This window comes from Artibeus jamaicensis, unplaced genomic scaffold (genome assembly GCF_021234435.1).
Source record: "Artibeus jamaicensis isolate MK-2021 breed Jamaican fruit bat unplaced genomic scaffold, CSHL_Jam_final contig_233, whole genome shotgun sequence".
Lineage (NCBI taxonomy): Eukaryota > Metazoa > Chordata > Mammalia > Chiroptera > Phyllostomidae > Artibeus > Artibeus jamaicensis.
Window position 1 is genome coordinate 62,945,861 of NW_026521486.1, and position 13,074 is coordinate 62,958,934.

At 44.1% G+C, this 13,074-nt stretch overlaps 1 protein-coding gene across 1 annotated transcript in view; it reads right to left on the reverse strand.

Annotated features, from left to right (window-relative positions):
• Positions 1-12,622, reverse strand: part of GRIP1 (glutamate receptor interacting protein 1) — a 661,834-nt gene extending 649,212 nt beyond the window's left edge. The window contains exon 1 of the mRNA XM_037136010.2: positions 12,456-12,622. Within this exon, the coding sequence (XP_036991905.2) occupies positions 12,456-12,513 (58 nt within the window). The 5' untranslated portion in view covers positions 12,514-12,622. The remainder of the gene's footprint in view (positions 1-12,455) is intronic.
• Between the last annotated feature and the right edge of the window lie 452 nt (positions 12,623-13,074).

Consider the following 13,074-nt stretch of genomic DNA (forward strand, 5'->3'; position numbering starts at 1 on the left):
TAATGTGTGGCCCAAGACAATTCTTCTTCCAGTGTGGCCCAGAGATTCCAAAAGATTAGACACCCCTGAAATGATGTTGCTGGTGACAAACAATGAGTTCCAGAGAATGCAGCAGAATGACAGAGAAGGAACAGCTAGGAAACAAATTACCCCCAAACCTAGCTGCCTTTTAAAGACCATTTCAATATGCTAATCGATTCTGTGGCTCAGGAATTCGGACAGGACACAATAAGAATGGCTCGTATCTATCTATTCTCTGTTATCTAGGGCCTCAGCTGTGAAAACTCAATAGTTTTGTGGATAACCCCAACAACTTGGGGCTGAAATCATCTAAAGGCTCATCTACTCACACGTCTGGTGTCTGGGCTGGGAAGACTGAAGACCAAGCTTGCCAACCATAGCACCTACACCCGGCCACTCCAGGCAAACCAGCTTCCTCAGATAGAGGCCTCAGGGTAGTCAGAAGCAGTAGAGCCATTTAGTGGCTCAGGAATCTAAATACAACTGTTCCAGCTAATAAGGGGGAAGCTGCATGTTTTTTGCATCCTGCGCACAGAATTCACAGAGTATCACTTCCAGCATGCCCAGTAATTAAAGTCCAGATTCAAATGGAAGGGACACAGATACTCAATGGAAAAACTGTCAAAAAAAATTGGATCCATAATGTGAAAAGCAGCGCATCATCTTTTGCCCAGAAGGAGCAGTTTCCAGACATTTAAAGATGAAATTTATAGGAACATTATAGAAGCCATTGATTAATCTTCTGTTCCTGTCTGTTATGGACCGAATATTGTACTCCCCCAAAATTCGTACATCGAAGCCCTTAGAGTGTGGCTGTATTTGGAGATGAGGCCTCCAAAAAGCAGGTAAGGTTAAATGAGGTCATAAAGGTGGAGCCCTGTTCCCACGGAATTAGTGTCCTTATAAGAAGAGAGAGTAGAGAGCTTTCTCCATCCCCCCACCTCACAGACGCTCCAAGGAAAGGCCGTGTAAGCTCACCGAGTGCAAAGGCAGCCACTGGCAACCAGAAACGAGAGCTCTCGCCAGAAGCTGACCATGCTGACCCCTTGACCTAAGACTTCTGGCCTCCAGAACTGTGAAAAATAAATTTCGGTCATTTAAACCTACCAATCCGTGGTATTTTGTTACTGAAACCTGAGCTGAGCTGACAAATACCTTGCCCTCCCTCCTTTATCAGCAGTACAATCAATAGAGGCTGAGAGGACAGGTAAATGCAGTCACTGAATGTAGAGTCAAAATCATACTCAGTAATTTACGCAACTGTTGGAAGGAAAAAAAAACCCAGGGCTGCACTTCAGTGGTAGGGCTTTTATATATATGTACATGTGTGTGCACACACATACACACATATGCACATATTAGCATTTAAGATCACTAACGAAGCCAGACGAGGTGCTAGCTCAGCAGATGGAGCACTACAGGTGTCTGATTCTGGCCTGGCAAATTTTCATTCTAATAACTAAAATTGTAGGAGGAATAAAATGAAATAGCAACAAAGAAACTAAATTTACATTGCCTCGTTCAAGGTTTTCATTTAATGAAAAATGTGCTCTGCATTTACTAGAAAATTATACATTTAAAAAGAAACATTTGAATTCATCTGAAAAATCTAATTTTAAATGCCACTCTCTTTTAGTGGAGAATCCTGACACTTGCAAAGAGGGCAACACAGAAATCCTGTGACCAAGTTTGACTTCATGAAGACATCAGCGCACTTCTCCCAGTCTCAGTCAATGGAATTGCTGAATATCAGTAACAAGAGATACAAACACTTGACGTTAAAAGATATCAAGGGGGAAAACTATTCACAGATTATATGTCAGAAAAATAGACAAATAAATATGTACTGCATTATCATCTGAATGTTTACCTATGTTATTCTCTACTGTTTTGTTGTTGTTTTTTAATGTACCAGCAGGTGAAAACTATATTAACTTTTTCTCAAATGATGAGCAATTTTCTTAAAAAGACATAAACTCTAGTAATTTATCCCATCAAACTCTCTTTCAAATTGTCATTCTGTCTGCTATATTTAACAACTGTGAAACTAAAAGAAATGAACACTTCAACAGTAAAAAAACAAATTACTAATTTTTTTTAAAGATTTTATTTATCTATTTTTAGAGACGGGGAAAGGAGGAAGAAAGAGAGGGAGAGAAACATCAATGTGTGGTTGCCTCTCGCAAGAATCCTTACTGGGGACCTGATCTACAACCCAGGCATGTGCCCTGACTGGGAATTGAACTAGTGACCCTTTGGCTCACAGATTGGCACTCACACTAAGCCACATCAGCCAGGGCCAAATTATTATTGCAATATCAATTCATATGCAAAGTCTTTCATATGTCTAGTGTCTATATGTCTTTATTCAAAATACAAAGAAAACCTTCAAAATACATCAATATCTAATAGATAATGCACCTTGTAGTTACACCACCAATCCTGAGAATATGTCAGTTCTCATGTTCACACATCTGCCAATGACATACAAAGGGCATATTTTAAATAGACTATTAAGGGAGAAAGGGTTGTATACAAGGTAGAACTGTGGAAGGTATTGGTTGAAATTACTTGTCAGCTTCAAGCTACGTCATCTTGGAGCTATTTGACAGCTTTTCTCTATTTCTTTCTTCCCTGATGTTCAGATCTTCAGGAGAGGTGCCCACCTAACGATGAGAACAGGACTCACCCCTGTATCACTCATTTACCCTTCTGACTCCTGTCCCCTCCAGTTTGAAGGTTTGAAGTCACATAAGCCACTCCACATTATCTGGTACAACAGGGAACGGGGAAAGGGAGGAAGAGCGGAGGGAGACAAAAGGTCAAAGGTAAGCGTCCCATATCCGACAAGAATTCAGAACTCCTTGACAAGCGCCAAAGGATGGAAAAACTAACACCTGTGTAGCTTTAAGAGCACTAGTGAGTATTTTGACCAATAACACTCATCATCATGAGGGTCCTTCCTTACACAGGCAGCCACTGGAGCAGTGCCTTCCTTACACGGCACTGGAGCAATGAGGTGGTGACATCTGCAGAAGGTGCCACCACACACTATGGCGAGGGACAGCTACCAAGGTGACAAGACCAAACGGGAACAGTCTCCCTTCGCTGGAAAACCAGGGCACAATGCCCAGGCACAGTGTGTGCCAAGTCCAGAGCAGTGAACTCAGTGAGGGCCACACAGTGAATAAAGCGCCCTTCACCCGGCGCTGAGAGAATAATGAGCGTTCCCCTTCACCCAAATGCCATCGTGCAAATGAGAGAAGAGGCAATCCTTGAGAAGCAAGAGAACCAACCAAAGAGTTTTCAAACTGGAGACTAATATGCTGGGTTGTTTGCCTTCTTCTTTTTATAGAATTTTGGGGGATGACACTGGTTAATTAAATTATATAGATTTTTTTGCTTTCTTCTTTTGAATTTTGGGGGATGACACTGGTTAATTAAATTATATAGGTTTTTTTGCTTTCTTCTTTTGAATTTTGGGGGATGACACTGGTTAATAAAACTATATAGCTTGCAGGTACACAATTCTATTACACCATTTGTATATCACAGAGTGTGCTCACCACCCCAAGTCAAGCCTCCTTCCATCACCATTTATCCCCCGTGACTCTCCTCCACCTCCCCAACCTCCATTCCTCTGGGAACCATCATACTGTCCTCTCTGTCTCTGAGGTTTTGTTTGTTTTGTTTTGTTTTTTGCTTAATCTCTTCAGCTTTTTCACTCAGTTCCCAACCCCTTCCCCTCTGACAGCTGTCAGTCTGTTCTCTGACTGAGTCTGTTTCTGTTTTGTTTGTTGGTTTATTTTGTTCATCAGAGTCTACGTATGAATGAAATCATATGATACTTGTCTTTCTCTGACAGACTCATTTCACTCAGCATAACGCCTTCCGGGTCCATCATCAGATGTTTTCCATCTTCGGTGGGAATGAGATCTTGAAGGTAAGATGAAAGCAGCTATAGGAAATAAATTGTGTACTTCTTAAAAGTACTGTACACATTTATACACACACACACATCCTTCTAAACTCTCTTCCCCAACCCCAGCTACATGAACATATTCTAATCCAGTACTACTCAACCCATGACCTGGAGCAATTCCAGATGTCCAGTCAATATGGTGGCATCAGTAAACACAGATTGCCTTCTCACACAACCACATCACAATTACAACTGAAACATAGAACAGCCATCGCTCAGACCTGTCAGAAATTGAGTTGAATGGAAGTGTGACAACTACAGAATTAAAGAAACCACATCCATCCAGGCTGGTAGGAGGGACAGAGATGCAGAACGAACTGGTCCCACATCCAGCCCGTGTGGTGGATAAAAATTCAGGAGGGATATCTCGGCAGCTGGGAGTCCCAGCCCCACACTGGGCCTCCCAGCCCAGGGTCCCAGTGCCAGGAAGATAAGCCCCCATAATTTCTGGCTGCAAAAACCGGTAGGGATTGAACTGGTGGAGGAAACTTCTGGAGTCCCAGGCAGTTCCTCTTAAAGAACTCACACATAGACTTAATCAGAGTCACTCCCTCTGAGCTCCAGCACCAGGATAGCAGCTCAAAAGGTATCAGTGGTTTACAGGGAGGAATGGAAGTGTCTGGCATCAAGGCTAGAGCTGGGAGACAGCCTTCTTCAAGATCGAGAGGTGGGCCAAAGTCCCATTTCTGAACCGTCCCTCCACAGAGCCAGTGAGCTGACAGGCTGGTGCCATGACTAGTACTCCATCAACTGGGCTAACACTGTTTACTGCACCCTGGAGATCCCCACAGTCTCATTCCCACCCAACTTACAGGCCCACCCAAACTGGTTTTCCATATTAATGGCTGGTCTTGGTTCATGCTGGTCTTCAACTTACTAAAGCCTACCAAACAAGCACCAGCCAGCCACAGTAACCCCCCAAACCCCCACAGCCCTTGCTAAGGGGCCCCAGACCTGGCACTAGCAAGGACCAGCCTAGATTCACAGCTTGAAATAGCTGTGAATCTTGAAATAGTGTCACAAAAGACAGTATTTCTTTCCATAGGAGCAAGTACCATAGTCACCCTGCAAGAGGGAATTTAGTCTCCAGCAAACAATATCAAGTTACACAAAATAAATGTTAACTAAAGTCATTGATTTTTTGGTACTTCTGCTTGTATTTCCTTTGTAAAATCTGTTTTGGTTTTGTGGTTGGGTGAAAACTATAACCTTTAGGAGTTTAGTCCTAGTTTTATGTTAGGAAATATTTAAATAGAGTCATAATTTTTTAAAGTCGGCAGTAGGGGACCTCCCTTAGGATGACTCCATCCATGATTTGGATCAGAGAAGCAAGGCTCTCTTGGGTGCTGGGTTGGAGTCAGAATGGATGGAGGGAAGCAGGAATGGAGGACAGAGGGTAAAGGCAAGCTCCGCCCAGCATCTGAGCTGGACTTTTCCAGGCACAGCCAAGAAAGAGGAACTGTGAGGCTATGTATTATAATTTGCATCATTTGAGGTATTTTATTATAAATGGAAGCCTATGGGGGAAACATAACATAGTTGAACTTCATTTTGGAAAACTAAGAATTAAGAATTTTAATGAAAATTTCCAGTTTATGAAACAAGTTATGCAGATAACGCCTCCATCCAGAAAGCACCAACTCGTAGACAAAAGTACTTTAAGAATCTCAGTCTTTCAACAACTTCTTCCCTTTGCAATGTCACCGTGTAATGATGGTAGCTTTCACCAGCAACAGAACCCCAGGCAGTTAGTATACCAAGAATCATCCCTACTTGACAGATGAGATAAGGGCAGTTCAGACAAGCAGTTTGTGCCTTGATCAAATAATCAGGAACATGGCTAAGAGAAAACTTTAATTCTGGTTTTCCAGTCTTGAGTCCAGTATAAAAAGTATTTAAAACTTTATTAATATTTTTTCAATCCACCAAATTCTATTACTAGGGAAGACATTTCTATTAAATAATTACTACTTTTCTCTTTTCCAGTTTAAAAAATCACTTAAAATTCCAAAGTAGTTTTAGGACATAAATGCACAGAATAATAATTATTTTTCCTTTAGGATTAGAGACCATATGGATTTTATATAATTAAAACAAAAAACTAATGTATATTAAGCTAGACCCAGTGTGGTACCCAACCACTTTGGTGGTCCTCTATTTTTACATTATTCTACCAGATCATGTTTACATGTTCTGCCTACATAGATTTGGGAGGAGAGGGAAAAGAAAGGCAATATGCAGTAGAGAGAATACCAGGCTTTGTAACAAGGCCCTCGGTCTCCAGACACAACTGTGACTCTAATCACCACCTAAACCACAGACCTCCACCTCCACCTTCCCTACATCCACCTGCTCACCAAGTTGCCTCCTGAGTATCCCTGCAAGGCCTGAACAGGGCAGCAGCCTCTTACCTAATCCCCACCCTCCCTCCATCCCTCCCTTTTCCCCTTGCTGCCAAGGCAAACCTAAGATGCAAATCTGATCCCTTCACTTCTTTCTTGGAAGTCCCTTTAACGCTTCATCACCTGCTGGATACTATCAGAACTCTTCAATCTGGCCTACAAGGCCCGCCCAAAGCTGGCTGGAAAGTCTCATCTTCCTCCCACCCACTTTCCCCACTTCATGGGGAAATGCATAATCATATTCAACAGTCAATATATATGTGCATATTTTATATTTCAGCCCCTTAAGAAACAAGTAGTAGCTCCTGGAATACTAGTTTCCACAGAACTTGGGAGCACACCATGCCCCTTGTCTGAAATATCCCTCATCACATTCCCCCCTAAACTCCTCCCCTTCCTTCAAATCCTTTAACACTTCCTCTGTCCCACCTCCTCTGAGAACTGTCCCCAAGATGTTCCTTCTTCCCTCCTGCCCTCTGCACAGTCCACCCTCTTCGCGGCTCCCTCAGCATTCCTCTGCACCAGGGAAGATCTGTCCTATCACTGACTCTCCTCAAAAATGACAGCCACGATTTCTTCATCTCTAGTATCCACCAAGGCAGTTAGTGGCCAATAAATGTTTCCTTAATGCACACAGTGTTGCCTTGGATACATTTCCCTCTGCACTGGAGTTTCTTCTTTTTCATGAGAGTCAGACTAGAACATATCAAAGACCTTGGCCTTTTAAAGTTCTGTGTTTCAGTGTAGCTTTTCATAAAACACTGGCCCCTTTTTTTTTTTTAACTAAATGAAGTCTTTAAAGAATAAAAATTATCATTTCCTCATCTGGACACGTTGAAGTGCTGAGTTTACAGATCTATGTCAAGATACAAAATTAATGGCAATTCCCTGAACTGTGCAAGTTACTGCCATAAATTCCCCCACACTTGTTAATTTCATGTAACCCTCCCTTGGGGGAGACGGTACTTGTCCTCATCTGGAAGAGGAGAATACAGTGGATCTGCACAGTCAAAAGAGCTAGGAGTGCTGAAGTGGATTTAAACACACTGCTATTCAACTTCCAGTATCTTGTGCCCCACCCCCTGCTGGGTGTGGGGAAGGAATCTGCCTTGAGAACAGCCACAGGTTCACATGCTATTCAACACCTGATTTGGTGCTTAAAGTCTAATCACTGCTGAAATGGAAGGCAGTAAGAAAGTCAATTGAGTGCATTTTAATTGGTAGATAGATTTAAAGAATGTTAACTTTGCCATAAAACTGACAGCCCCGTTTGGCCACTGATATGCCTAAACATGCAGTTCTCTTGAATAAGGAAAAGCCTATTTACACCATTTTAATATTTAGGAAACCTTAGAATTTAAGAAGAAATCCACTTCAATGAAAGATGAAACGAGACATCAAAAACCAGGGTTTGCTTTAGCATTTGAATAGCTTTCTCTGTTAGATGTGTTACTTTACATTACTATTACTTCTGCACTTTGTATTACTAAACTATTATAATTTAACTGAAAAATAAATTGATCAAATCCTAAATGCCTTCCACCATCAGCCATCACCAGCATTTAACATAACAGTGTTAGAACTCATGACATTCAATGTTCAACAGCCTTTACCAATTACCACTGATACCACTTTTCGATCAGGCTGCTGCCGAAGGAGGCGGCATCTCAAGTCCCCTTGGCCACTGGGCCTTCTGAGAGATGGGCAGGCTGAGAGTTTAGACGCACGGCTTTAACTAAATAAAATGTTGGCAAGAGAGCAAATGCACAATACAGTCGTTTCCCAGTTTGTTGCACTGTGGAAGAATACCTAATTCTTGTTAATTCTTGCCTTCAAGACAAATACTTTTTGAAAAGAAGGAAAACTATGTAATTATGTCAAATCTTTGGTGGCAAAACCACTCACTTAAATGAGTTAGGTTTAGTCAAATAATTCTACTTAAAGATATGTTAGTGTTTCAATGCTTATGGTTAGAGTTAATAAAACTATGTAGCAAAGTCACTTTGTCAAAAGCCTAAAATATACTCTGGAAGCCTCTTCCAAATATATGTAACTGAAAAACTCTCCTAATGAAAAATTTGGTGCAGTTTATTAAAATTCTGTTTAAAAAAAAACCCATAAGATGTTACAATGAAATATAATTAAAAACTTCATCTTAGAAAATTTAACTTTTTTGAATTATCTCTTCAGAAACTGGAGCTCTAACTCTCAGTTTTGCAACTTTAGTTAAATATTATTCCTTCTCTGAAGATCAGTTTCTTCATCTGTCAGGGTAAATAATAATAATACCCACCTTACAGGTAAGGTTGCACCAAACAATGCATGAGAAATATCGAGCACAGTGCCTGACACGCAAGCAGACACTCCACGCGTGTACTTTCCGCTCTTTTCCCCATGGCATTCCCAGGTCAAAACTCAACCTTCAAACTGGACTTTTCGTTAAGCAGGTTGTGTGTGGCAGAGTCACTAGATTGTCTCATGAGGTGGAAAATGAAACAGACCAACGCAGTAATAAAGGCACGCTACTTAGGCCCACTGTACTTCCTCGTAAGTATTTTATAAAAGCTAATTCTTTATAGCTAAGAGATCCAAATAGTCTCACTCAACAAAACAGAAGCAAAATCTCAGACACAGTAATTCCTGCAGAAGTCTACAGAGAAGTTCTTGAGTTCACCTGCAAGCCTCCAAAACTTAGGAGAAGAGCAGAAAGGCGAGAGGAAGAGGAGCTACACAAAATGCCTACACTTTCCCCTGGTGGACTACACAGGGTCGGGCAGAAATAACACCTGTGTGAGTGAGGTTGGTAGGGCAATAATATGGGTGTAGTAATCGATAGTTTTAATTTGAACATTTCACCTAAAATGTGATATGGTGTGCTTGAGTGCAGTATTGTTATGTTACAGAACTATAGGCTTATGATTTTGTAATGAAAGGTTTTGTGAGTAAGAGGGGCGTTATTTGTGCAGGACTCTGTGTACAAGTTTGTATGCATACAAGGTAGAGGGAAGGCACCATTCATTACTGAGGGATCTATCCCTTTACACTGAGATTTTCCTTAACAACTATATCCCTATTATATACGATCGGCTAATAAGAAGATTAAACAACTAATAAATTACTTAATTTAATTTGATTGCAAGTGATGTGAAATAGAACAGTTTTCAGAATCATCTTACTTGTCCCAAAACACTCACCCAAAACTGTATTAGGTGATTTTAAGTGAATCAGGTTTATCAGCTCAGGCAGAAAGCTGGGGGGAGAGCAGAGAAACGCGTCCTGGATTTTACTAGTGTGTCGCTGTACATGAGTGAATCTTAACATTTCATTTTGGAAGCGACCGCATTTGCTGCACTGACCACAAGTTACAAATGCTGTGTTGCTGTGTTTATACAGATTGGCCAAACCTCTCTGTGTCTGTGCCAGTATCAGGAAAGTGAGTTTCTGAAATCTTTGAGTTGAGATTAGTACTTTAAAAAAAAAAAAAAAGGATAATACTGAGAAATACTTGTCCAAATATGTGGTCCTTAAAGAAGCTAGCAGCCTGTATTACTTTGCATTAAGTTTCAGAAAGAGATTTAGCTCAGTAAAATCTGCATTAAAAAAGTCACGTCAAGAGTAGTCTCCATAATGGGTTTTAGAATATTTCAAAGTACGTTGAGTGTAGAGAACGTGGAAAGAGCAAGGGTTACATGAATACAACAAACCTTAGAATTTAATGGTGACATATTAGAAATTGACTTTTTGGTCAATGTTACGCCCAGACAAAATTCAAAATGTGTTTGTCCCCCAGCCTGATAGTTTAATCTTTACATTTATATTTAACAAGAACTTGGTTCAATACTATCTGAATCAATTAAATTAAGAAGTTCCAAAGAAAAAAGTTAAATACAATCTGACTTCAAATACAAATAGAAAACAGTGTTCATTACTTTACAATAAAATTCTTTCAAAAAGATAAGCCAGTCTCAAGCAGTGTGCCCTGACACATGCATTAAAAATCAGTTCATTTAAATATCTTTATGTATTCACACAATTGAAACACAAAGTAGGAGATTTTGAAACACACGTATTTATGCATTCCCATTGACACAGAAGCTCAAAAAGAAGTATCATAAACAAACAAAAACAATACCAATTAGAAAAGCATCACATAATATAAGCAAAAAGTAAGAAAGTTTTCAAGTGAAAAAGGATATAAACTAACAAAGGTTCCCTTTTTTCTCCCAGGGGGGACGATATGGTAGAACACACAACTTCTGACTCATTTTTACCTTCTGGAGAAAATTCACCCTTATCTCCACCAAACAGATTAGCTGATTGCCTTTGAAAGTTACCATATACTTCTGAAGGATACATTTTGTCACAATCCAAAAATCGACTCATTTCAGCATTCCCATTAAATGTGCTGGCAGCACTGCGGTGTTTTCTGTAGCAAATAGATACATTTAACCAAGTGCACTGTGACGTTGACTCCATGCTTGACAGCACGCTTGCGTTCAGTGCTTTTACCTTGTTATAAATTGGCACCGCTATTTGCAACTTTCAAGATACAGTTAACTAAAGGGAAAAGTATTTCTAAGGCAGGGGTGCATTTTGAGTAGCTAAACGTCAAGTCGCTCATCAGACAATGTGCTGCAAATGTACACACATTTCTATTAAGGAAATGGTTTAATAGGGATGAATTCCCTGAGTCATTAAACAGGATATAAGCCAGACAGGTTGTGCCACCTAGAGAAAAAACTGGAAACCGTGCCTCGGCTCTTCAGTAGGAGGTATTATTTCCAAAGCCCGAAACTTCTGGCATGCTCAATAACCAAGCCACCCTCCATACCAAATCATGAAGCTGCTGGAGTAAGCTTCCCTGACAACTATGCCTTCAAACACTAGACTTGGCCTTCTGCTTTCCTCACCCGGCAGGACCCTTTAACCTCAGCGCCCACCTTAGCCAGAGCCCACGGGAAGCCAGCATCCTGAAACCCGTTCAAGTGTACATCATTTTCCTGGAAGCCAGGGCAGGCAGGCCGGGGTGGGAGGAGCAGGGAAACAACGCTGGTGGACCTTGCCACCCAGGGTCCCTCCGGATGCTGGCAGAGCCACGGCGCACACCTCGCCAGCCCCTTGGGGCCTGTATTGGAAATTCTGGTGCACTCGGCATGTCATATCCAGGTTACCGAGCTGAACTCCCTGGCCAACCTCGGCACAAACCAAACACCATGAAATGACCTCAACAGCACTAAGCCTTTAAGGTGCAAAAGGCCTTCAACTTTCCTCTCCGTAAGTCACTTAAAAACAATAAGCCCAGCACTGTGGTCAAGCACAAAAGATCTACAAGTAACCCGGCACGGAGAGCCACCTTTTCAAAGAAAATAGACAGTAACTGTGAAAAGCCCGCAGTCCTGCGGTATTAACTTGACAGCCGGGACTACGCTCGGGCATAACTCATCTCTGAGGCGTCGCTCCCAGTCCCAGACCCTCAGCCTAGCGACAGCCTTCCACCTCCCCCCACTCCCTCGGGAGACCTGCGGCAGCGCCCACTTCCCGCCCCCGCGCTCTTCCTCCACCTCCTCCTCTTCCTCCAACCAGAATCTCCGGCAACTTTGGGCTTGGCAGCACCATCGGAGCTCACCCAGCGACGGGGACACCGCAAAGGCGGCCGCAGGAGGAGAAGGAAAGTTTGAAAAGTCACTTAACGAACTGCAACCCGCCCCCCTCTCCCGCCAACCCTGACCTCCAGCACCCACCTCGCACACAGCAGCTCCAGGCTGCACGTGTGAGCCGGCCCCAGAAATATCTTTCTTTAATTAAGCGAGAAGTTGGCCGCTGCACCACTATCCCTTTTCCCCCTCTCCCCCACCACCCCCCACCAAAAAAAAAAAAGAAATCTGAGTTCGCACGCCACTGCCCGGCTTCGCCCGCCGCACCAGTGGGCGCGGCGCCCCTCCCCCGTCGGCCCGCGAACACTTCGGGAGGGAACCGGGGAGAGGGAGGCACCGGGGGCGGCCCGGCCCGGACCCCAGTCCCCCGCCGCCCCGGCGCTGCGCCGCACTCACCTCTCTCCTGCTCTTCCGCCTGCAAGCAGATGGGGATATTCTTCTTCCACCCCGGCATGGTGCCTGCTCTCTGCGCTCGCTCTCGGGCTCGCTCTTTCTCGCTCGCTGGCTCGATCCCTCTCTCCGCGGCTCGCCGCGCCTGGCTCGCGCCCTCTCCCGCCCGCCGCTGCGCGTTCGGGGCTCTTCAGCGGGGCTGGGGCGCCGAGGCGGCTCCCGTGCACATCCAGGCGGCGCCGCGCGCCCCGCGCTCGCCTCAAACTCGCCGGCGGCCCCGGGTGGCGGCGGCCGGGCCGGCCGGGCCGGGCTAAAGGGGCTGCGGCGGCGGCTGCCGCGGTGAGGACGCGAGGCCGGGCCGGGGGCCGGGGGCGGGGGGCGCTTGCAGGCCGAGAGCCGGGACCGCGGAGCCCCCGGGAGGTGGGCGCCGGTGGGAGGAGTGGGCTCGCGCCACCGCCTCTTTCCCCTCCTCCTCCTGCTTCTTCCCCTTCCTTGTCTCCCTGCCGCCAGCAGGTGGGACTCGGAGCCGCCGCACAAAGCTCCGCCGGCGGGTGGACTGAGGCTGCGGGTTCCTCGACCGCCTCTCGGCGGAGCCTCTCCCGAGACGCGCGCGAAGCGGAGCGGG